The sequence below is a fragment of the Peromyscus leucopus genome, chromosome 8b (genome assembly GCF_004664715.2).
Source record: "Peromyscus leucopus breed LL Stock chromosome 8b, UCI_PerLeu_2.1, whole genome shotgun sequence".
Classification (NCBI taxonomy): domain Eukaryota; kingdom Metazoa; phylum Chordata; class Mammalia; order Rodentia; family Cricetidae; genus Peromyscus; species Peromyscus leucopus.
In genome coordinates, this window is record NC_051086.1 from 86,212,931 (window position 1) to 86,239,038 (window position 26,108).

At 43.2% G+C, this 26,108-nt stretch overlaps 1 protein-coding gene across 1 annotated transcript; it reads left to right on the forward strand.

Annotated features, from left to right (window-relative positions):
* On the forward strand, positions 1–24,642 carry Ccdc47 (coiled-coil domain containing 47). Its single transcript, XM_028865186.2, has 13 exons — positions 1–293; positions 3,237–3,517; positions 5,011–5,118; positions 5,958–6,132; positions 7,962–8,083; positions 8,304–8,369; positions 13,972–14,073; positions 15,094–15,204; positions 17,081–17,166; positions 19,326–19,384; positions 19,612–19,721; positions 20,230–20,397; positions 22,944–24,642. Exons 2-13 carry the CDS (start codon positions 3,254–3,256, stop codon positions 23,022–23,024), a joined length of 1,452 nt encoding a protein of 483 aa, XP_028721019.1. The 5' UTR covers positions 1–293; positions 3,237–3,253; the 3' UTR covers positions 23,025–24,642.
* The last annotated feature ends 1,466 nt before the right edge of the window (positions 24,643–26,108 follow it).

Below are 26,108 nucleotides of genomic sequence, written 5' to 3' on the forward strand. Positions count from 1 at the left end.
AGGTTACGTAATTTTCCCAGCAGCCCAACCTCGCCCGGCGCGGTCCTTAAGGCCGCGCCCGGCCCCCACTCGGCGCGCAGGCGCAGACCAGCCGTACGCATTCTACGTAACGGACGGCTGAAGCTACGTGAAGTGTAGAGTGCCGTGACTGAGCTACCTGTTCTGGGCTGTGTCCCAGTGACATCGCGGTCCGCAAAAATCTTTGCGACCTGAAGGCGGAGGCCAGACACAGGCAGGCTGGGTGGAGGTGGTGGCCTCCGAAGTCCCGGGCCGGGGTGCAGCCTCAGGTGCAGGTAGGTAGCGGGCCTTGACATGCTGCTAGTCGGTGTGGCCGAGCCAGGCCGAGCGGTGACTAAGTTGCGTGGCCGCAGAACCAGGTACTGTTTCTCACCTAACCAACCCTTTTTGTCTGGCTGGTGGGGACATGCATCAATCCTCGCAACTTATCTCTCCCGAATTAAAAAAAAAAAATAATTAAACTTCTGTCCATCCTTTTCTGGTCCATCTTTCTGTTGGACTTTAGGAGGGTTTGGGGTCTTATGGGTGGCTTTGAGCAAATTCCAAATCAGCAGAACAAAATCAGAGAAAATTTCTGGTGTGCAGCAGAAGAATGGAGCATAGACACTGGGCTTCTCCATGGTGGTGGAGGTAGGACCAGACACGAGAGGTTTGGCAGAAGCAGCCACTTCAAGAGTCGACCTTAGCTGAAGGCTTCTAACATTCAACTTGCTTGTAGCCAACACTTTGAAAGGAGACGGGAATGTCTACATCGTTTCTAGAAACTTCATCGTTTTGACTAATGCCATAAAGACCCGAAAGGACGAGCAATGATAGCTTCACTCACTCGTTTTTTTAAGTCTGGAGTCAAGTGGTTGAGAGATTACTGAGTGAGCTTGCCCAAGATAATCAGACAGGCATGTTAATGCTTATGCATGGCCTGGATTCTTGTGTTTTCTGCTTCAGAAGTCCTCGAGTCTGGGTGACCTGGCAGAGAGTTGTGCATTTGAGAAATAGGTCGACAGGTGCAGCTGAGTCTTATTAGAAGGGAAGCCCGTGCACAAATGCCTTGGATAATTTTAGCTTAAATAACCCTGAGGGAGCCTGGTTGTATGAATTGCACTAGAAATACTTTGGTGAAGCTGGGCGCTGGTTGTGCCCGCCTTTAATCCCAGCGCTTATCCCAGGGAGGTAGAGGCAGGTGGATCTCTGGGTTCTGGGCTAGCCTGATCTACAAAGTGAGTTCTGGGACAGCCAGGATTAAACAGAGAAACCCTGTCTTGAAAAACAAAACAAAAAAAGAAAGAAAGAAGGAAGGAAAGAAAGAAAGAAAGGAGAGAGAGAAACGAAAAGAAATACTTCTGTGTTGTGAACATTCCGGGTATAGATTCAGCTTGAAATGACCAGACCTTTTGGGGGTCTGTTAATCAAGCTGATGATGGTAAGTAGTTACTTCTACTTGAAATGGGGAACACTAAGGCAGAAGCTTTGTGGTTTGAGACAGTGTCTCACTCTTGCAGGCTGGCTTAAAACTCACTATGTAGGGCAGGGCAGGCCGGTGGAACTCTGGGTAGTCTAGTGCTGGAGTTACAGGATTGAGCCACTACACCCTGCTGCTCTTTTTCTTTCTTTCTTTTTTTAAATATAGGATCTAACTATGTAGTCCTGGCTGGCCTTGAACTCGGGCATCTGCCTGCCTCTGACTCCTGAGTACTGGGATTAAAGGCATGCACCCCGTCCTCCCAGCCCTCTGGAGTTTTTGAGACAGGGTCTCATGAAGCCTGGACAGACCAGGAACACTATGTAGAGGAGGGTGCCCTTGAACTTTGATCCCCCTGCCTCAGACTCCCAAGTGCTCAGATAGGAGTGTGCCACCACACCCAATTTTATATGCTGCTAGTGTCATCCCAGGTACTCTACCAACCGAGTTACATACCCAGCCTCCCTTTAACATTTTAAAATTGCATTCATTCATTCATTGGGGGGAGAAAAGCAGGGAAGTACACCACTGTAAGAACCTAGAGGTCAGAAGACAACTTATGAGACTTGGTTTTGTCCTTCTGCCATGTGGAGCCCAAGGGTAAAACTCAGGTCCTTAGGCTTGTTGGCAAGCCTTTACCCACCAAGCTGTCCCATCAGCCCGGCCCTTTTGTAACAAGAAACTATGGTTTTGGTGTTACACCCATAGTTTAATCATCGGTACTAATACGCTCACACAAATCCATCAGCGCGCTGTCAGTAATACTCTCACATATCCATCTTTTAGACTGAACGGCTATGCTTAAAAATAGATTTTGTTGTTGGGGTGGCGGCGGCTGCCGCCTTTAATCCCAGCACTCAGGAGGCAGAGCCAGGCAGATCTCTATGAGTTCGAGGCCAGCCTGGTCTAAAGAGCAAGATCCAGGACAGGCACCAAAGCTACACAGAGAAACGAGAAACCCTGTCTCGGAAAACCAAAAAAAAAAAAAAAAAAAGAATTGAGAAAGAGAAACTCAGGAGGCATTTGTGAGGTTGGGTTTTTTTGTTGTTGTTCTTTTTTTTTTTTTTTGGTTTTTCAAGACAGGGTTTCTCTGTGTAGCTTTGGTGCCTTTCCTGGAGCTCACTTGGTAGCCCAGGCTGGCCTCAAACTCACAGAGATCCACCTGGCTCTGCCTCCCGAGTGCTGGGATTAAAGGCGTGCGCCACCAATGCCCGGCCTTGTTGTTCTTTTTTTTTTTTTTTTTTTTTTTTTTTTTTGGTTTTTCGAGACAGGGTTTCTCTGTGTAGCTTTGCGCCTTTTCCTGGAACTCACTTGGTAGCCCAGGCTGGCCTCGAACTCACAGAGATCCGCCTGGCTCTGCCTCCCGAGTGGTTGTTGTTCTTTAAGACAGGGTTTCTCTATAACAGCTTGGGCTGTTCTGGAACTTGTTCTGTAGACCAGGCTGGCCTTGAACTCAGAGATCCCCCTGCCTCTGCCTGCTGAGTGCTGGGATTAAAGGCATGTACCACCACTGCCACTTCCCGGTGATTGTTTTGTTTTTTAATTAAGGGTCAGCCTGTAGGTTGGTCTGGCCTCGAGCTCAGTAAGTAACCAAGGCTGGCCGTGGACTTCTGATCCTCTTTCTACCCCCCAAGTACTGGGATTACAAGTAGTACCAGCACACCTAGCTGGTTTGTAGATTACGGAACAATTTACAAAATATGTTAATCATGTATGTGGAATGGTAGTTCACTTAGCACATACTCTCTGTCTCTCACAGCGTACTTTTTAAGAGCAATGAAAGCCTTCTACACCTTCTGTGTGGTCCTTTTGGTGTTGGGGCGTGTCTCTGAAGCCAAGTTTGATGATTTCGAGGATGAGGAAGACATAGTAGAGTATGATGATAATGACTTCGCTGAGTTTGAGGATGTCATGGAAGATTCTGTTACGGAATCTCCTCAGCGAGTGATAAGCACTGAAGATGATGAAGATGAGACCACTGTGGAGTTGGAAGGGCAGGATGAAAACCAAGAAGGAGATTTTGAAGATGCGGATACCCAGGTAGGGTTTTTGTTTAAGACTGATTTATTTGTTTGTTTATTTATTTGGTTTTTCGAGAAGAGGTTTCTCTGTGTAGCCCTGGCTGTCCTGGAACTCACTCTGTAGACCAGGCTGGCCTTGAACTCACAGAGATCTGCCTGCCTCACCAGGTGGATTTATTTTTATTGTATGTGTCTGAGTGTTTTGCCTGCACATAAATGTACTGTGTGCACACCTGGTTCCCTGAAGGCTGAAGCAGAGAAGTGGATCCTTTGGACTTAAGCAGCCATGTGGGTTCTGGGAACCAAATCCAGGTCCTCTGGAAGGACAGCCAGTGCTCTTCATTTATGAGATGTTTCTCTAGTTCCACCAAACAGGGTGCTTATTGATTTACTGGAAAATCCAGAGGATGGAAAAATTTATTAGTGTTTTTCTCAAACAAAACCCCAAATATAGGGAGACTTTTGTTATCTGGAATCTTTATTTTTGTTCAGGTAGAGCTCTTCTAGTTTATTCTCTCTCTCTCTCTCTCTCTCTCTCTCTCTCTCTCTCTTTTTTTTTTTTTTTTTTTTTTTTAAAGATAAGGTCCCCCTCTGTAGCCTGGCTGTCTTGGACCTGGCTTTGTAGACCAGGCTGGCCTCAAACTCACAGAGACCTGTTTTGTCTCTGACACCCTAGTGCTGGGATTAAAGGCGTGTGCCATCACTACCCAGCTAAGCTCTTCTAAAGATTTTGTGGTGTGTTCCTACCTTGATGAAGCATTGTTTTCTGTAGTTACTGTAGTAGATATGATCTGAACTGAGGATACATAATATATGAATGAGAATTTAGAACTTTGGGTTTAAAAGTAAGTGGCATCATTCTTTTGGTGTTTTGGGTTTTTTTCCCCCTCATTTTTGAAGTTTATAACAAATTATTTATTCATGCTGTATAGTATCTCATTTTGTTTATTTTTGAGAAAAGATCTCATTTGTGTTTTGTTTTTCTTTTTACCATATTTTACTATGTGTGTACATTGAAGAATTGAATTAACACAATCAGGCTAATTAGCATACTCATCATCCACATTGTTCTTTATGTGTAGTAAGAAGCAGTGAGAAAACAGGAACAAGGTTTATTCTATTAGAACAATTTTTTTCTTTTTTTTTTTTAAGCAGGGTTTTACTATATAGTCCTGACTGTCCTTGAACTTGCTATGTAGACCAGGATGGCCTCAAAATCACAGAAATCCACCTGCTTCCCAAGTGCTGGGATTAAATGCACTTGCCACCACACCCAGCTCTCTTACCAAATTTCAAATATGAAATGTGTTACTAAATATTACCATACATGTTAGTTTTCTGGAACTTACTTAATTTTATGCCTCAAAGTTTGATATTTTGCCAAAAGCATTTTATATCTCTGTGTTCTGTACTTGTTGGCTACTAGTCATGTTTTCCTTCACAGATGTCACCCCCAAAGTGAGACACAACTGCCGGTGCCGTTTGTGACATGACTGTGTTTTGTTTTTATAGGAGGGAGATACTGAAAGTGAGCCATATGATGATGAAGAATTTGAGGGTTATGAAGACAAACCAGATACCTCTTCTAGCAAAAACAAAGACCCAATAACAATTGTTGATGTGAGTATATATGATTCCAAATTCCAAACTAAGCAATAAATCATTATTTCCATAACTGTAATCCATGACATATGGTGGGTATTGAAATAATGGTGCAATCTAATAAAGAGCTTACCATGAATTCTGAGAAGCATCCATTGCTATGAAGCAATTCCCAAGCTGTAGTCTAGCCCTCCCACTTTTACTTAATTCAAGTAGTATAAGTGGGCGACATTGGACGTGCTCTGGAAAGTGACTGACCTAGAGCCAGGTGGTGGTGACAGCAGCACACACCTTTGGTCCCAGCACTCTGGAAGCACAGGCAGGCAGATCTCTGAGTTCCGAATTCTCTGGTGTGCAAGTCAAGTTCCAGGACAGCTAGGGCTGCAGAAACCTATCTCAAAGAAACAAAAACAAAAACACGCCAAAACAAAATAAATAAAAAAGCTGACCTAGAAGGTCAAAATAGGCATCTCTTTTGAAGTGTAATTTTTTTGTTGTTGTTTAAAAGATTTTATGTGTGGTAGTGTTTTGTCTGCATGTATGTCTAGTGTATCATGTGCATGCCCGCTGCCCTTGGATGAGGCCAGAGGCAGCATCACGTCCCCTGGACCTGGAATAGAGATGGTTATAAGTTACCATATGGGTTCTGGGAACCGAACCTGTGTCCTCTGCAAGAGCAGCCAGTGCTCCTAACCACTGAGTCTTCTCTCCAGCTGCTAAAGTGTAACTTTATTTCCAGTGACAGTAATATAAAGTATCCACTTCTGTCAGTGGACTTTCTCATTTTTTTCATCCATTCTTTAGACTTCATGTTCAGTCTCAGCCAACATTAAATGGGATTTTTTTTCTTTCTTAAGGTCCCTGCACACCTCCAGAACAGCTGGGAGAGTTATTATCTAGAGATCCTGATGGTGACTGGTCTGCTTGCCTATATCATGAACTACATCATTGGGAAGAATAAAAACAGCCGACTTGCTCAGGCCTGGTTTAACTCTCATAGAGAGCTTTTGGAGAGCAATTTTACCTTAGTGGGTAAGTTAAGCTGATTACGAGTCCAGCGGTCTGCGTGGAAACAGGCTGGTAAGAACAGTTTGTCCCCTCAGCAGAAATACCTAACTGCTGACTACAATGTGTTTGTTTTCTTCAAGAATCCATTTGGCTGGGTTTTACATATAAATAAATTAAATATATAAGCTCATCATTTTTCATTAGTCAATAGTATAATTGCTAAATAGCTTTGAATACAGTCAGTGTAAAAAGAAGATGTTAAAATTCTGGTTGAAACAAGAAACTTTGTCATTGTAGGTAGTTTGATAAATAATTTCAGTTGGAGTTTTAGAACAGGGAAATCCCTCACAATTTCTTAAGTTCTGGGTACTTTGATTTTACTTCCACAGATGGGATATGCATGAAGTCTGTAGAGTAGCTGTGTGGTGTGGATTGTGAGGTTAAACTCTCTTCACACTCACTTAGCACTTTATTTCTCCTTAGTAATAAGCTTCTTTCCATCTGCTATTGTTTATGCACATTTTAGTATGTACTTTACATGCATTGCGTTGGTTTTGGTTGTTTTAATTGTTTTTTAAATTATTTTGTTACTAATTTATTTATGGGAAGTGGACAGGAAGGCTTGTGACAGGAGAGCAGGGAAAACAGCTTGTGAGAATCAGTTCTCTCCTTCCACATGTGGGTCCCGGAGTCAGGTCGTCGGACTTGGGAGCCAGTGCCTCCCCCTCCTGAGCCATCTTGCTTGCCCATTATGTAGCTCTGACCAGGCTTACACTGCCTTGTAGATCGGGCTGGCCTCAAACTCACAGAGATTCTCCTGCCTCTGCCTCCCTAGTGCTGGGATTAAAGCCATGCACTATTAAGTTAGGCCTCACATGTTCTTTTTTTTTTTTTTGTCACACATTGTTTTTTAATTGCTTTTTGTTGTTGCAACACTGTTAATGGGATATAGTTTTCATTGTTGTAATAAGGAAACTAATGTTAAAGCTTATCTAAGGGGTTAAATTGCAACCATATTATAGAACTATCTACCTGTTTACCAGTGGATGCTCTCCTCCCTGTTCCATAGTTTTTTAGGATGTTTTTGATCAGGGAATTGGATGGGGGTGGTGGGGAAGCATTCTTTGGCTCATTGCCCTCCCTCTTCTTCATGCCAGAGTCCATAACTTTTTTTATGGAGACAATAAAGAGTTTTAAAAGTAAAAAGAAGTCCCACCTCTACTAGCTTGTGCATCAACCCTCAGCACCCCAGCACATTGGCCTAGCAGATGACAAAGAACCAGTCTGTATCCTTGACGCCCGCCATCTTGGTGCCTGCTGTGCACTGGTAGTGATGGCAGAGACCATTCTCTCAGCTCTCTGCATAAAGTCACAGAGAAACGTGAATGGATAGCAACGTGGAATGGTGGAAATCGGTAATTTTGCACAGAAAACTTTGGGAGTTTTGTTTGCTGTAGTCTTCCTGAAGTTGGTGTAAAATTGAAATAAAATAATGATTTTGGTGATTTGGAATGTGTGGAAACTGCCATTGAACTCTCCTCAGTCAGAAGTAATTGGAATTAATGAAGCTCACCCAGAAAATCCAGGCCTTATATACAGATCTTGTGAAGATGGTTGGCTGAGAAATGACACTGAATATGTCTTCAAGACTAGATGAATTAATGTGTGAAGAAGCAGATGGTAATTTATACGTAAATCTATTGAGGCGTGAGCCCTTTAGAATAATACTGAAGTAAAAGCCACAGTGCCGTCCTTTAATCCCTCTCAGAGGAGATTCTCTGAGATAGCAAAGCATTGCTGTCCTAAAGGGATCTGAAGGTCCAGGGAATCAGATTCAGTGCTTTTACTCCTAGGGGATGATGGGACGAACAAAGAAGCCACAAGCACAGGAAAGTTGAATCAGGAGAATGAACACATCTATAACCTGTGGTGTTCTGGTCGAGTGTGCTGTGAAGGCATGCTCATCCAGCTGAGGGTAAGTAGGGAACTGGTCCCACGTGTGTCTTTCCTTAATTTTTTTTTTTAATGTGACTGCTAATATAAATTTAGTGCTTCATTCCTCCTTGTTTGACTTAAAATAAGGTCTGAGCATTATATTTCTAGTAGTTGTCAAATGAAGCATTTGAGTCCCCTCCAAGGCCCTTCTGTAAGTGTAAGCTGCAAGGTATTGACTCATTTCTCTCATTTTTTTTCAGTTCCTTAAAAGACAAGACTTACTTAATGTTCTGGCCCGGATGATGAGGCCAGTGAGTGATCAAGTGGTATGTATTCCTGCTGCTTTTCTTGGTATAAACTGAGTTATTTTCTTAGCTATTCCATTTCTGTTTGGATTGTGTTTGGAACTCCTGGCAGTTTGTGTCCATGGCAGAAAATGTGTGCTTTTCTACCTAAGCAGGTCAGGGTTCACATGTTGGGAGACCTCCACTTGCTCTTTTCAGGGAAGGAGATAATGTCTGTCACCTCTTGTAACCACTGGATTATCCTTACTAGAGAGAACAGTTGCCCACATAGTGTGCCCTGGTATCTGGTTCTCCTTATGTATACCTTTGCCTGATTTTTAAAACTTACCTATGTGTGTAAATATGGGTGCCTGCATACCAGGGACATGGGTGGAAGTCAGAGGACGCTTTGGGGAGTCAGTTCTCTCCTTACAGCTTGGGGTCTGGGGATCAAATTCAGGCCTTCAGGCTTGCATTGCGAGCAGCACATTCTAAGCTGTCTCATCTCACCGGCCCTGGGAATACTTGTGTCTTTGACAAAACACTAGGTTTCTTCTCAAAGTTTATTTTGTTTTAGGTCTTTTTTGTTTTGTTTTGTTTTTAAAACATCAAATGATTCATTTTGGTTGAAAGAGCTCAAATCACAATCTGGATTTCTGGGTGTACTCTCTTCCATTTATTAAATTAACATTCACCTGTAAATTGCACCCTCTGTCAAAAATGTTTCCTGTCTCTCTCCCAAAGAGAGATACCATAGACAGGATTGCTGTTTTTGCTTTTTATAAAAATTATTTTCTTCTGGGTTCTGTAATTTCCTGTGAATACAGAAGAACAGAAACCCTTTTCCTCTTTTTTTTTTTTTTTTTATTATAGCTGCCATTTACCATGTCTTTCCCTACATTAGTATCACCCTCTTTTTTAAACAAAAGATTTAAAATTTTTATGTGTGTGTGTGTGTGGCCTGCATGTCTGTCTGTGTACCACATGTGTGTCCAAGGAGGTCAGAAAAGGGAGCTGGACCCCGTGGAACTAGTTACAGATGGTTATGAACTTCTATGTGGATACTGAGAACTGAACCTGTGTCCTCTGTAAGAGCAGCACGTGCTCCTAACCATTGAGCCATCCATCGCTAGCCCCACATTTTCCTTCTTCCACATACTGAGAACTTGGCCCAACCATTAAGAAATACAATTAGTATAACTAGAGCCATGTTTTAACAGATCAGACTTCTTAGGTTTATAACACTGCCTGTTCCTATGCAGAATATTAAGAATTATTTACTTGTATAAAGATGTTTTCCAACAATGGCCAGTTCTTGGAGTCTCTAGACACAAGCAGGGATCCAACAATTCAGTCCTGACACTGCTTGAAATTAGCTTTAGGTCTCATAGGTTGAAGGATTCAGGGCCCCCATTATCCCTACTTCTGAGGAAATTTCAAATCCTAGGCCACCATGTACACTTTTGGCTGATCACCTCTGAATTGAGGGTTCCCATCACCTCCCTCCAGGTTGACTAATTTAGTAGAATGATTCACAGAATTCAAGAAAAACTTTGCTTATATTTACTGACTTATTAAGGACACAACTCAGCAGTAGCCAATTTAAAAAAAAAAAAAATGAGGGGATGCGAAGCATAGTGGCACACGCCTTTAATCCCAGCATTTGTGAGGCAGAGGCAGGCGGATCTCTGTGAGTTCCAGGCCAGGCTGGTGTACAGAGAATTCCAGTATAGCCAGAGCTGCACAGAGAAACACTGTCAAAAAAGGGAAGGAGGTATGTGGAGCTTCTTTGTCTTCTCCAAACATGCCACCCTTTTAACAGATTCAAAAGTTTACGAATATGGAAGCTTTCTGAATGTGGTTCAGTCAAGGATTTCTGTACTGCAATGCTCCATGCTCCTTCCCACAAGGGCCTTGAGTAGGGCTGAAAGGTCCAGCTCTCAGCCTTAGTTTTATCTCATGTTCAGCCCCATTCCTGAAGCTGTGTGGAGACCTTACATTAGCGCCAACTCAGGTTGATTGAAAGGGGTTCCCAATAAATAATGAAACTTACTTAAGGTTTTATCTTGGTGCCAGGAACCTGAGGCAAAACCCAGATATAATTCTTACACTTTTGGTTGTGAGCCTAGCCTTTAACATTGAGCCATCTGTCTACCCCCCAGATATAATTCTTATATCACACTGTCCATTGGGATCCTGTTTATTGCTGACTTTTGTATTTGACTACTCAGTATGAACCTACATTAGTGTTGTGTTTCTTCATAACAAATTGCCAAAAAACTGAACAGCTTAAAACAGTACCATTTGGGATTTGAGAAATGCCTCAGCGATTGGGAGCACTAGCTACTTTTCTAGAGTGCCTGGGTTTGATTCCTAGCACCAACACCCATCTCATAACCATCTGTAACTCTAGTTCCAGGGGATCCAGTGCCTTCTTCTGGCCTCCATGGGTGCTGCACACACATGGTGCGCAGATATGCATGCAGGCAAACACTCATATGTAGCAGGATTTTTAAAGTTCTTATTAATAAAATCAAACCCGAGGCCAGTTATCGGGGTCCATGCTCGTAGATCAGAGAGACAGAACAAACCACAGCTATCTCACCTCGCCGGATCCCCAGCTGGTCTTGTCTCCTCAGACTGGAGGCCTCTGAGTCCTCATCCGGAATGGGTCTCAGCTGAATTACTGCTGAAAAGCCTGAAAGCTTAACCAGCCAAATGCTTAACCAGCCAAATACTTAACCAGCCAAATGCCGCTAGTTTCTGGTCCTCACGCCTTATATATCTTCCTGTTTTCTACCACCACTCCTGGGATTAAAGGCTGCTTTCTGGGATTAAAGGCGTGTCACCATGCTTGGCTATTTCCAATGTGGCCTTGAACTCACAGAGATCCAGAGGGATTTCTATCTCTGGAATGCTAGGATTAAAGGTGTGAGTGCCACCATTTTCTAGCCTTTGTATCTAGTGGCTGTCTGTTCTCTGACCCCAGATAAATTTATTAGAATACACAATACCACCACATCTCCTCTCTTTTTGTCTAAAATTAAAAAAAGCTTATAACTAATACAAGAAAAAAATATCCAATAAGTATATACAATATATACAGCCAAAAATTACATTAATGATGTCTAGTCCATTAACATTTGACAGATTCAGATAAAAACTCCATTTATATATAGTAACAATGTCCAGTCCAGTAACATCTGATAAACTCAGACCAAAAAGTTTTCATTACTTATCTTATTTAAAACAAGTAGTTACTTTTTAAAAGTGGATTCCATAATCTCCCTTTTTATCTTATCATATCCATATTCTCTCTTTTTTCTTTTCATAATAGATTCAGTAGTCTACCTTTTGTTATTTTTATATCTTCCCCTTTTTCTTCAGTGTAGATTCAATGATCTACCTATTTATCCTATTATTTCTTTATCTTTTTTCTCAGAGTAGATTCGATGATCTATCTCATATCTATATTCTCTTTTTATCTTTTTTCTCAGAGTAGATTCGATGATCTATCTCATATCTATATTCTCTTTTTCTTTTTGCTTTCTAGGGGTGAAGATATCTTTAGGGAATCTTGAAAAGAAAATTTTTGGGTTAATTGTCAAGTCCTGTATCATTTGTCCATTCTCTGCATAAAAGGAAAGTTCAGGGCTTGTTTCAAGTCCTTGTTCAAGTAGTCTGTCAGGCTGGATCATATTAGCTAGTCCTCTCGAAATTGTCCTGACCAGTTTGTAGTCCAAAGTCGATTTTTCCATGGTGTTAATCAGCTTAATGACTTTATCATAGTCCATGTGGAATCATCGTTGTAGGATCCTGTCATCTTTTTGAAGATTTCAAAGTCACTGTTAGGCATGGTCATGGTTTCCTGCAGACTTTTTTTTTTTTTTTTTTTTTTTTTTTTTTGCCTCCTCTGTGGTTTGGAGCAATCATAGTCTGATAAATGTCTGTCTCTTGGAACCGAGAACATTCTTCCCTAGAACAGAAAATCTTCACAACAATTTCTCCCCACCATTTGTCTTGCCAAACTTTTCCAAACTGACCTTTGCCGATGCTTTCTTGTAACACGATGGTCCTGGCAATTCTTCTCTGAACCAGCAGCAGTAAACCCTTCGTCCCAGGTAGCAGCATCACCATAGTCACCAACACGATGAGAAGGAGCTGGCAACGTGGAACAGTAGCCACTGCTTCCATGGTCCCACCACTGATTGTGGTTCAGTCCGGGCCAAAGCTTCTCCCAAGCCTCCTAGGCCGGCCTCAAACTCCGGATCTTCCTGCCTCTGTCTCCTTCAGCAAATCCTACCGGCGTGTGCTACCACCACCGGCTGAGTGTAGCTTGGGCCTAAGCTGGGGCTCACAAGGCCACAGGCAAACAGCTTTTTCATGAATTCGTAACACGAACGTTGGGCGCCAGATGTAGCAGGATTTTTAAAGTTCTTATTAATAAAATCAAACCCGAGGCCAGTTATCGGGGTCCATGCTCGTAGATCAGAGAGACAGAACAAACCACAGCTATCTCACCTCGCCGGATCCCCAGCTGGTCTTGTCTCCTCAGACTGGAGGCCTCTGAGTCCTCATCCGGAATGGGTCTCAGCTGAATTACTGCTGAAAAGCCTGAAAGCTTAACCAGCCAAATGCTTAACCAGCCAAATACTTAACCAGCCAAAATCTTCTAGTTTCTGGTCCTCACGCCTTATATACCTTTCTACTTTCTACCACCACTCCCTGGGATTAAAGGCTGGCTTTCTGGGATTAAAGGCGTGTCACCATGCTTGGCTATTTCCAATGTGGCCTTGAACTCACAGAGATCCAGAGGGATTTCTATCTCTGGAATGCTAGGATTAAAGGTGTGAGTGCCACCATTTTCTAGCCTTTGTATCTAGTGGCTGTCTGTTCTCTGACCCCAGATAAATTTATTAGAATACACAATACCACCACACTCATACACATAGGATAGAAATAAGAAATCTTTTTCTGTTTCTTTTTTGAAACAGTCTCACTGTGTAGACCAGGCTGACCTCAGACTCACAGAGATCTGCCTGCCTCAGCCTCTTGAGTGCTGGGATTAAAGGCATTATGTCCCATGCCCAGCAAAATTTTAAAAAAATTTTTTGAGACCTTGTCTCAAAAACAAAAACAAAACTAACAAACAAACCAACACCATTTATTATTTCACAGTATCAATACATGAGTGGTCCAGTGTAGGTTAGCTGGGTGCTCTAGTTAGGTCTGTGAGGCTGGAAACAGTGTGAGCCAGGCTGTGTTTCCTTCTTCACAAGCTCATTCAGATTTTTGTCAGAATTCAGTCTCTTGTATTTATTTATAGGTACCTATTTTCTCGGTATCTGCCACCTGGGAATTACTCAGGTCCTGGGGGCGTTACTCTCAGCTCTTTATAACCCACCCCTTGATGATCACTTTTGCCCCAAAGATTCTCTTCTTGTGCTAGGGCCCAGTTATTTTTCATTTCAGACAATGCTCCTTTCTGTTAATTTGATTCAACTGATTAGGAGTCTTCTGCCATTATATCTGAATCCTGCTCAAGGGGAAAATGTATATCGCAGAAGACTGAACTCTTCAGGGCTATTTAGAAATCTATCCATCATAGAACCTAATGAGTCTTGTTCTTGTTTTCTTTTTACAGCAAATAAAAGTAACTATGAATGATGAGGACATGGATACATTTGTGTTTGCTGTTGGCACTCGCAAAGCTTTGGTGCGACTGCAGAAAGAGATGCAGGATCTGGTACGTCCAGTTGCGGGAATGCAAATGTGTGCAGACACTGCCTCTTTCTTTTTTTTGAATGAGTCAACCCAGCTGCCCAGTATGATGATGAATATAACTTAGCGGCTGTGCTGTGGGGGGGTTTATTTGGAGCATTGTGTGCCTTCCTACCTGTGTCCTGCAAGGGCAGGGAACAAAAGCAACAGAAAAAATATAATCTGTAACTACCACTAAGGGGAAAGGCTCTGGAAAAGAGCTTGGTGACCTTAGTCCTCCAGGTCTTCTTCATCCTCCTCCTCCTCTTCCTCAGAGGCTGCCAGGGCCTGCTCCTCCTCCACCGTGGGGTCACTTATCTCTGTCATCTCAGGGCTGCTGGGGTACTCCTGCTGAATCGGAGCTTGCAGGGATGGGTTGAAGTTCTCAGGGCTGTACTTGTGACCCCAGCCAATGTAGAGGTTCTCAAACTTCCTGCCAATGGCGTAGGTGTAGGCGTAGGCCCCTGGCCAGAGGTTGGAGCGCCCAGTGGCCACCGAGTACTGAGGGCTGAGGCTGCAGGAGATGCGGGTGGTCCAGGGCGACAGGTGCATGACTTCTGCATCTTCCAAGAGGAGTCAGAAGAGGAGGACTGACATCCTGCTCCACCTCCTCCATCCCCTCGTCCGCCTTCTCTTCTTCCTCCCCTAACTCCTCCTCGGTCTTCTGCATTGGGTTCACCCACATACAGCGGCCCTGAGGCAGGATGTGCTGCGTGTGATGTACCCAGTTGGCCATGGAGTCCACGAGCTCCAGCACTGGGATGCCCTCAGAATCGGGTTCTCCTCGAATGAGTCGCGCCCTGCGCAGCCTCATTGCCCTCCTCGCCAAACTGGTAGAAGCCTGATGACACTGCCTCTTTATTACAAAGAAGTTCAGCTTTGTAGTACAGCACAGTTCTGTCACTCAGGTGTTAAGTACCACTTCAAAATAGGTAGTACATACCTAACCTTTTGGGAAAAAAACTTATAATAAAATACTATGCTTCATATTTTTATTTTCTTCCAGAGTGAGTTTTGTAGTGATAAACCTAAGTCTGGAGCAAAATATGGACTGCCAGACTCGTTGGCCATTCTGTCAGAAATGGGAGAAGTCACAGAAGGAATGATGGATACAAAGGTAAATACAATAAAAGATTGTGTGCACAGCGCACATCTGTAATGGCAGCTGCTCTAGAGGTTGAGGCAAGAGGATCATGAGTTTCAGACCAGGCTAGGTAGTACAGCTAAAGACTCTGTGTCCAAAGAATAAATACATAAAAATCACATACTAAATTTTATTTTCTTTTTTGAAACAACAGGTAAATAATCTGTGACTACAGATCATTCATGGTAAACATTTTCTGTGAGACTTATATCATCTAACTGATTTTGATCAATTGGGTAAACACAGCCCTTGTTGTACTAGAAACAGTAGCAAAGCGACACCATTTTAACGAGGCACTGGCCAGCTCTCGTGTTGAGAGGGTCGCCTCCCTGAAGCTGGGCCGGGTCTTCTCTGGTGCCGTACACTAGTCGCAGTTACGTGTTCCTTCCTCACACTGACAGAACCGGTCAGAGGACTGTCAGTCCCAGAGACAGCCTGGCAGTTAGCACTGGGCAATCATAAGGATTCTAGTGTGTCTCTCAGCATCAAATCTGCCTACCGAGCCAAGTGTCCCATAACTCCAGCTTTAAGAGATATGACATGGCCGGGCGGTGGTGGCGCACGCCTTTAATCCCAGCACTCGGGAGGCAGAGCCAGGCGGATCTCTGTGAGTTCGAGGCCAGCCTGGGCTACCAAGTGAGCTCCAGGAAAGGCGCAAAGCTACACAGAGAAACCCTGTCTCGAAAAACCAAAAAAAAAAAAAAAAAAAAAAAAGAGATATGACACTCACTGGCTTCCCCGGGAGCACGGTGCTCACATACTCACTCACAGTAAAATAAAAAGTTCTCAGCCGGGCGGTAGTGGTGCATGCCTTTAATCTCAGCACTTGGGAGGCAGAGGCAGGTGGATCTTTGTGAGTTCGAGGCCTTCCTGGTCTACAGAGCAAGATCCAGGAAAGGTACAAAACTACACAGAGAAACCCTGTCTCGAAAAATCAAAAAAAAAAAGTTCTCTGAAAGAACTAATGACTTTCAAGATTTTTGTTTTGTTTTTTTTTTTGAGATGGAGTCTCACTATGTAGCCCCTGGCTAGCCTGGAGCTCAAAGAGATCTGCCTGCCTCTGTCCACCGGATGCTAAATTAAAGGTGTGTGCTACCACTCCAAGCCAATTTTCAAGTGTTTTAGTGTTTTTTGTTGTTATTGTTATTATTGTTGTTTGTTTTGTTTTAAAAATTACAGCCTTAATCCTTTGATGGTGTTATTTAGTCATTCATAAGTTTAGTTTGTCTAAGTAAAGGTGAGCACGCAGGGCAAGCACTTGTGATCTGTCGCTGGAGAGGCTAAGGCTGGAGGATGGCTGCAGAGAACCGTTCCTTTTTTGTTTTTCTGGTTTTTCAAGACAGATTTTCTGTGTAACAGCCCTGGCTGTCCCAGAACTTACTTTGTAGACCAAGCTGGCCTCGAACTCACAGAGATCCGCCTGCCTCTGCCTCTTGAATGCTGGGATTTAAGGCATGTGCCACCCCTGGCCAAGAACCATTTCTTTAAGCTGAAGGTAAGGGCTGAATTGATGGCTCATTAGGCAATTCTGGTTTTTTGTTTGTTTGTTTTCTTTTAAGAAAAAGGTATTTTAGACTGAATGACATTTTATAAAAATAAGAATTAGCCGGGCAGTGGTGGCGCACGCCTTTAATCCCAGCACTTGGGAGGCAGAGCCAGGCGGATCTCTGTGAGTTCGAGGCCAGCCTGGGCTACCAAGTGAGTCCCAGGAAAGGCGCAAAGCTACACAGAGAAACCCTGTCTCGAAAAACCAAAAAAAAAAAAAAAAAGAATTAAAAGGTAAATATCTATAAAAGCTTGGAAATGCACCAAACTCTAGTTAATATTCTTTTTTTCTTTCGTTTTTCAGATGGTTCACTTTCTTACACACTATGCTGACAAGATTGAATCTGTCCATTTTTCAGACCAGTTCTCTGGTCCAAAGATTATGCAAGAGTATGTATGAAATACAAGTATTAAAATTCATCTTCCTTATTGGTTCTATGTTGGAACACCACAAAGTACCTCTACAGTTTCTTTACCAAGTGGGAAAGTAAGATTGGTAATGAATGTCCTCCCACCTAGTGTGGCATGAGAAGCCACTGGCAGCCTCCTCACCCAGCATGCTTTCGTCACTGACCCAGTGACCTTCAGAAGGAAGGGTTGGTGCTAAGAAATTGCAGCTGGTCCACCCTTTACCACATCTAAATTTGTGATGTTTGACTTTAAATACAAATCTATGTATTTTGTATTTTATCGCCTTGTCTCACTTCCCTTTTGAATACCTGGGTGTATTTTTAAATGACTTCAGTACCATGGTTTCTGGTTTACAGCAGTATTGTTCAGGTGTACAGTATTGTTCATGGTTTGGGCTTGAATTTGTCATTGGATTTGCAGCCAGTCTCTGGAAAGCATAACTAAATCTACATCTGATAGAGAATGGGTTCTGACCTGATTATTAGTTGCAGGCTACTCTCACAGGCTATGGGCTTGAGTATAACCAAAAGCCATTCTGGATCAGATCTGATTTCAGCTTTCAGAGGCAGGAACAGAAGGAGCTCTGAGTTCTAGGCCTGCCAGTGAGTTCTCAGCCAGCCAGGAGACTTGGTGTCAACAACAGACATTCTGGGAGCTATGGGGTTCATTTCCCAATACCAGAATAAGAGTAGCAGTAACAGAATGTATTTTGGATTTAGTTGTGTGGAGATTACTCAGGTCCTTATGCTTCGAGATGATGTATCATCCTTGCCTTGCTAAACTTAGTAACAACACCAGGGACAAAGTATTACATTGTAGCTTTCTCAAGTCTCTGGTTGCAGGTGGAGCAGAAGTCATTTGTTTGATAGTCAAAATTTGCAATGAAATGACAGAACAAAATTATAAACTGCTCGCTCCAAATCCATGAGGGATTGTTGGTTGGATAACCCCCACCATACCAAAGTCTCAGGATGCTTGAGTCTCTCCTATATAAAGTGATGTGTTTGCAGCAACATACATAGCCTTTTTCACAGGAAACCATCTGTGGATTCTTGTAATACCTGATACAGTGTAAGTGCTATTAAGTAATTGTTAAACTGTATACCTCAACTTTTAAAGAATAATGACCAAGAAAAAAAGTGGGGGCTGGAGAGATGGCTCAGCGATTAAGAGCACTGCTTGTTCTTCCAGAGGTCTTGAGTTCAATTCCCAGCAACCACATGGTGGCTTAAAAAACTACCTGTAATGAGATCGGTTACCCTCTTCTGGTCTGCAGATAGAGCACTGTATACATAATAAATAAATAAATTTAAAAAATTTAAAAAAAAAAGTGAAAGTTGGGGGTTGGAGAGCTGACTTGTGCTTAAGAGTGTATTGCTGCCAGATGGTGGTGGTGCATGCCTTTAATCCCAGCACTGGGGAGGCAGAGGCAGGTGGGTCTCTGTGAGTTCAAGGCCAGCCTGGGCTACAGAGTGAGTTCCAGGAAAGGTGCCAAAGTTACACAGAGAAACCCTGTCTCAACTCCCCCCCCCCCCAAAAAAAAAGAGTGTATTGCTTATGCAGAAGATTAGGGATCAGGGCTTGGCTCCCAGTTCCCTCATGGAGTCTAAACCATTCTAACCCCAGTTGTAAGAGATTTGACACACTTTTCTGGCCTCCATGGGCACTGCATACATACATACATGCAGGCAAAACTCATACACAAAATAAATACAAATTTAGAAATTAAAAAATTAAGCAAAAGTATTTAAAATATGGCCTCATATTTAAATATAGGCATATTTCTGGCTCCCTGGATGAAAGGGAATATATCCTGCACTGGAGACACCGCTGGAGGGGTGCAGATGTAGCAGAGTGGGTTAGATGACTGTAAAGTGCCTCGGGCTCTTTGATCACTGTTGACTTAAGATGCAGAGGACATACAGTGCTGTTATAGAGATGCAGAGGACATACAGTGCTGTTATAGAGATGCAGAGGACATACAGTGCTGTTATAGAGATGCAGAGGACATACAGTGCTGTTATAGAGATGCAGAGGACATACAGTGCTGTTATTAGCGGGTGTCAGATGGGTGGCTTGTGTGCATGGAAAGTGCCTTCGTATGTTTGTTCTCTTACCAAACTTCTCTTTCATGACAGGGAGGGCCAGCCCTTAAAGCTGCCTGACACCAAGAGGACACTACTGTTTACATTTAATGGTGAGTATTTTGGGTCCTGTCTGGCTGTTCTTAGCTTTCTCGAAAATGTTTTTGAGATTGCTTTTCCTTCTAAATACTAGCTCTAAAACTACAGCATCGCTAACCTCCTTCCTCCTTGCTGATCTCTGGCTTCCTCTAAGGAGCTAGTTTGTTAGCATTAAGAAAGGCTGCCAGCCCAGAGGTGGTAATGCCGCCATTGACTCAGTGGGAAATGGCTTGTTTTCCAGTGCCTGGCTCGGGTAACACGTACCCAAAGGATATGGAGTCTTTGCTCCCCCTGATGAACATGGTGATTTATTCTATTGACAAAGCCAAAAAGTTCCGACTCAACCGAGAGGTAAGACAGACCCGAAGCCGTCCTTACCAGCCGGCACCGCTTACTGTGCTTTTCCCCAGCGGGCAGCGGCGGGCAGTGACTGCAACTGAGTCTCGGCTAGCTGACTTGAAGAGCAAAGGGAAATAGGTTTTGTTTTCGAGACAGGGTTTCTCTGTGTAGCTTTGCACCGTTCCTGGAACTCACTGTGTAGCTCAGGCTGGCCTCAAACTCACAGAGATCCGCCTGGCTCCGCCTCCCGAGTGCTGGGATTAAAGGCTTGCGCCACCACCGCCCTGCGGGAAATAGTTTTTGTTTTTGTTTGGTTTCTCTTTGTAGTTTTGGTGCCTGTCCTGGATTGCACTCTGTATACCAGGCAGGCCTTGAACTCACAGAGATCTGCCTGATTAAAGGCATGCGCCACCGCCGCCGCCCAGCGCAAAGGGGAATAGTTTTACCAAGAATGCTCAGTGGGGTTTTCTCCTGTGGGATGGAAATGGGTTTCTTATGAAAACTTTGTTTCCTGGGAAAGGGTAAACAGAAAGCAGATAAGAACCGCGCACGCGTGGAAGAGAACTTCCTGAAGCTGACACACGTGCAGAGGCAGGAGGCTGCGCAGTCTCGGCGCGAGGAGAAGAAGAGAGCCGAGAAGGAGCGGATCATGAATGAGGAAGACCCCGAGAAGCAGCGCAGGCTGGAGGTGAGACACCCCTGCTGCCGGGGCTGCTGGGTTTGGCTGTTTTATATTTTTGAGATTATAATATAATTGTATAGTTCCCTCTTTTTTTTCCTCTCTCAAACTTTCTGTATACATAGCCCCTCCCCCCAGCTCTCTTCACATTCATGGCCTCTTTTGTTGTTGTTGCTGGGGTGTGTGTGTGTGTGTGTGTGTAAATGTATAAGCACAACCTGTTCAGTCTGTATAATGTTGCTTGTTTGTATATTTCCGTGGCTGACCGTTTGGTATTGGCTAACTGGTTGGTGTGCTCTTCCCTGGGGAGACGATGTCTCCTGCTCTCAGTGTTCTTAGTTGCCTGAAGTTCTTTGTCTAAGGTTGAGGTTTGTAAGAATTCCCCAAAACTAGTTTGTTTTTAATTACCCAGATGTGGGCTGGAGAGATGTTTCAGAGGTTAAGAGCACTGACTGCTCTTCTAGAGGACCCAGGTTCAATTCCCAGCACCCATGTGGCAGTTCACAACTGTCTATAACTCCAGTTCTAGGAGATCTGGCACCCTCACACAGACATACATGCATGCAAAACACCAATGCGCATGAAAATAAATAAATCTTAATTATCCAGATGCCTGTTTGTACCATACTGTCTACTGTGACAATCCTGTGTAGAAATGTACACAGGCTAAAAGTTGAATACTCTTCAGCATTTGGGATGTGCTGTCATTTGATAGCACTTTGTCCTCTTCCAAGCCATACTAAGTTGAGTTTGTGCCCCTGGAATTACGCTCTTTACCCACCACAGTCTCATTTCAGATCAAACAATTAGAAAGAAATCGGGGACTAAAAGACCCTGGCTTATACACCTTATATTTAAATAAACTTGTCATTGAAAGTTAGGGTTTGATGCGGAAGTAGTGAATTCTGAGGTTTGAATGACATTCTTCAGATAAAGGAGGCTCCTGCCAAGAAAATTGGAGTTGCTGCTGTGTGAGTATGTAGGTGCCAGGAGTCATTCAGCAGTGCTGTCGGGAGAGGTGTTCAGGAAACCTTATTGCTGCTCCTGTGCCGCACGCTTTTTTTTTTTCCTCACGCCACGAGGTAAAAAACAAACCCTTGTGGGGGTTTTGGGGTTTTGTTTTTTACTTTTTTCATGTCCTCCTGCTTTCTTGATTTTGTTTGGAGAGATGGACGGACAGAGCAGGGTGGTGGTAAAGGAAGGTACTGTTCGTCTTTGTGTGTGTGATGCGGGGGAGAGGAGCGTACAGGGACGGCATCTCTCCCTGGCCTGGAACTCACTTAGTAGGCTAGGCTGCCTGGCCAGCGCCACTCTTGTCAGCAAGCGCCGGCCACCACCCCAGACTTGACACAGGCTCTCGGGATGTGCTTGGGCCCTCATGCTTCTAAGACAAGCATCCCATCGACTGAGATGTCTCTTTAGCCCTTAATGTCTATGTTCGCCCTAAAAATATCACTGTTTTTAATTCTGTCTTCATAAATAAAAATGACTTTTTGGTGTATACACATGGAAAATCTGCATTAAGAATCATCAATATAAGAAAAAAATAACAAGAAAAGAAAAGAATCATTAATAGGTATTGTCTTTCATTTTTTTGTGAAGAAGGAAGTTCTCTTTTTATGTGGTTGGAGACTCCAGTGGCTTAAAGGGAAGGGGGCCCAGGACTTAACATGTGAGTTGGTAAGCTTCTTAAAAACAGCCAGTTTAAAGCCTGGCAGTGGTGGCACACGCCTTTAATCCCAGCACTCAGAAGACAGAGCCAGGTGTATCTCTGAGTTCGAGGCCAACCTGGTCTATAAAGCGAGATCCAGAACAGGCACCAAAACTACACAGAGAAACCCTGCCTCTAAAAACCAAAAAAAAAAAAAAAAAAAGACATCGTTTCAAAACAATGTCTTATAACACAGGTTGGCCTGGAACTAACTATGTAGCCAAGGTTATCTTCAAGAGTGTTCTCTGCTGCAAGACTAAGATTTTTTTTTTTTTTTGTTTTTGTTTTTGTTTTTGTTTTTTGAGACAGGGTTTCTCTGTGTAGCTTTGCGCCTCTCCTGGAACTCACTTGGTAGCCCAGGCTGGCCTCGAACTCACAGAGATCCGCCTGGCTCTGCCTCCCGAGTGCTGGGATTAAAGGCGGGCGCCACCACCACTGCCCGGCAAGACTTAAGATTTTTAATGAAAGGCCCACACCTTTAATCCCAGCACTTGGGAGGTAGAGGTAGGCAGATCTCTATGAATTCTAGGCCAGCCTGGTCTACAGTGAGTTCTAGGATAGCCAGGGCTATATAAAGAGACCCTGTCTCAAACTCCCCCTACTCCCCAAAAGGGAGTTTGAATAATAATATGGGTGAGTAGACCTCTGGTGCCCATGGAGACCAGAGGCATCAGACCCCATGGAGCTGGAGTTACCGGCAGTTGTGACGGGCTTGGAACAGAACTTGGGTCTTCTGCAAGAGCAGCATGAGCTCTAACCACCAAGCTGCTTCTCCAGCCCTGGGTTTTTCATTGTGTGCTCAGAGCTTAATTTGGATCTTTCTCTCCCCATCCCTATTTCACAGGAAGCTGCTTTGAGGAGAGAACAAAAGAAGCTGGAGAAGAAGCAAATGAAAATGAAACAAATCAAAGTGAAAGCCATGTAAAGTCACCTCGAGGGCTCCGCCCATCCATCTGTAAGCTCTGCACCCACCGGAAACGGGAAAAGCACGAGTCCGTTTCCCCCTAACGTTCACATATTCCTGTGACTGAGAAGTCCTTAGTCCACCCTCCCCTCTTGGTTTAGAGTTCTACAGAGGCTGTAGATACATTGAAAGGGCTCTTTCACTTATTTCCTCCCTCATAATCAAATTAGTTTGATTATTTTATGAAAGAATGGTATATAAAGTACGTGTAGTTTAAAATATTTTTAAATTATAACGTGAATCATCAGTGCTTTGGTGTTTGAAGAACAATCATGAAATTTCTAGATGGGTTGTTGCTTTTTGTTTAAACTGGGCAGTTGGAGTAACTGTGGAGACTGACTCTAAACCAAGACCCCCAGAGTTCCTATTGGAATTGCACAATAAACATTGCTTGTTGTTTTCCTGTGTCACATTAAACTTGTGAAAGAAGTGGAATTTAGAACCGGTATGTGGTGATGACTTTCAGAGACCCTAGAACATAGTGCAGTGTATTTGGTTGTGTGTGGGCAGTGCTGATGACAGTATTATAGGAGGAAAGCTCTAGGTGTTAGGATACTGTAAGTCCACGGCAGAGTCTAGAGGTAGGTAATACAGGAGCAGTTTCTCCTGGCCTGGTACTATGAGCTAATGACAGTGTGAGTGCTGAGTTTGAAGTAGTTGGATGTTTATTTTTCCTGAGTAAGAAAGCATGAAAAGCGAGCTGCTTCACCTAGCTCTGATCACCGCTCTGTGAGGTCATAGTGCTTTGCTTGGTTGCTGCAGTCTGTTGGGTCTTCACGGAGAAGCTGTTCTCTGTCTTTCTTATGAGGCCTCCTTTCTTCTCCCTCTGCTTCTATCTTGTCCACAGTTGAGGCTGTTAAGTACTTTCTTGAAACAAATAGCCATCGATATGCATAAGTATGCTTTTAAAAAGTGAGCTTTCTTAAATGATTGAGAGTTTTGTCTGCCTCTTGAGGCGGAAACTTTCATGGGGAGAGGCCCCCCCATCTGCATAAGCATTGGCTTGTTGAGATCTCTGCATTTTATAAATGCTTCCTACTGAGAAAGCATTTTTTAAGTCACTCTCTGTACCAGGTAATTTTTGCTGGGATGGGAAAGAGTTGTTTTTGTTTTTTGTTTTTTGTTTTTTTTTTTTTTTTTTTTTGGAGGGGGGGGAACTGGGTGATGGGTTTTTGTTGATGCTTTGTGTTCTGAGGCAGTAACAGTGAGTTGTGGTGAAAACAAGTGTGTGCTGTTGCCTTGGGAATTATATGGAGTTTTTCATGTGGCTTTGTCTAGGTTAATAGAAATTGTGTGCACTGGGATATGCAGGTGTATGCTTTTTAACAGTTCACAAGTTTTAAGTTATTAAGAATAACACAAAATTGAATCACTTTAAGGCCATATGATTCTAGACTTAACATTGTTTTACAAATCTTTAAAATACATTTTAGAATCAAAATTGATGTGCTTAGTATCTTTTGAGTAATATAAGCTTTCTTAAAGTCCCATACATTCGGACTGTGGCAGCTAATTTTGTAATTTAAGCATTCATATGAACTACCTATGACATATATTAAAAACTGTTGACAAAATCTGAGAGTGCCTCCTTGACTTTTTGGAATTGTCCTATCAAGAATATACACACAAATGCCGGGTGGTGGTGGCTCACGCCTTTAATCCCAGCACTCGGAAGCAGAGGCAGGCGGATCTCTGTGAGTTCGAGGCCAGCCTGGGCTACAGAGTGAGTTTCAGGACAGGCGCAAAGCTACACAGAGAAACCCTGTCTCAAAAAACAAAAACAAACAAACAAAAAGAATATATGTGTACACACACACAAAGTAAAGTTCTCTTATCATTAAAAGTTAGCACTAAAATGATTTTCCATTAAAAGTGTTAATCTTGAATATTCCTTTGTAGTTACCACTTAACACTTTGGAGTATTTTTTATTCTAAAGCCCTGTATGTTGCTTCAGAAAGGGTCTCACTATGTAGCCCAAGTTGGCCACAGTCAAACTCCTGATTCTCTTGGAGTTGGCTGGCCTTGAACTCAGAGATCTGCCTACCTTTGCCTCCCGAGTGCTGGAACTAAATGTGTGTGCCACCGCACTCAGCCCACCTTAGCCGCATATGTTATTAATGAACACTTATTAGTCAGCTTTCTACCATTGTGACAAAATAGCTGAGATAGTAAACTTCAACTAGGAAAAATTCCTGGACTTTGCCTTCTTGCCCAGCAGAGACAGCTTATAGTGGGCAAAGCCATTACTTCACAGCGGTCAGGGTGCTGACAGATAGGAGGGCAGGGCTTCTAACAGCTCAAGGACACAGCCTCAATGATCTGGCTTCTGTCTACAGTTTCCATCATCTACCCATAGTGTCTGTCACTGGCTATTGACTCAGTCTTTACCATGGCATTTTGGGTGGACTTTTAAGATTCAAGCCATTATAGTATTTTCCTTGGGTTAAGATATCTTATGCATCAGTGGACCAAGTGAGGAGAATCTTGTTTACATCACACTGGAAAGAAACCATGCTTTCCAAATCCCTTTGCCTGGAGTTCTGAAATATTTAACAAAGACTTCCTTCTGATACCAATGGGGATTGAGAGCCCAATATGGCCAGCTTTGGCAAGCATTAATGTAAGCCTAGGAACTGTAGCCATGCGGTTGGATTCTCCAGAAGAGCTGCCAGCTAAAGTCGTGTTGGGATCAAGAAAAATGGGCCTTGGTGGTTCGTATTACTGGAGTTGTATCCATGCTAGTGGATGTCCACACGCTCCAGAAGAGAATTTGACATTGCTGCTGCCGTTGTTGCTGTTATAGCAGTGGCAGCCATTTGCTGCTACTGTTTCTGGGATTACCATTTCATAATTGCTTACTACAGCTAGCACAGTAGAAACCCTGGCAGCAAAAGTAGCTACCACAGTTAGTTAATCTTTCATCCTATTGGGCATGACAAATTTAATTCAGTAGTTATATACATTTCAATTGGCTTTCAAAATTATAAATTTATAAATTCAAGTTCCATTGGCTCTTGGGATACCATCTTACAAGGACTCCAATT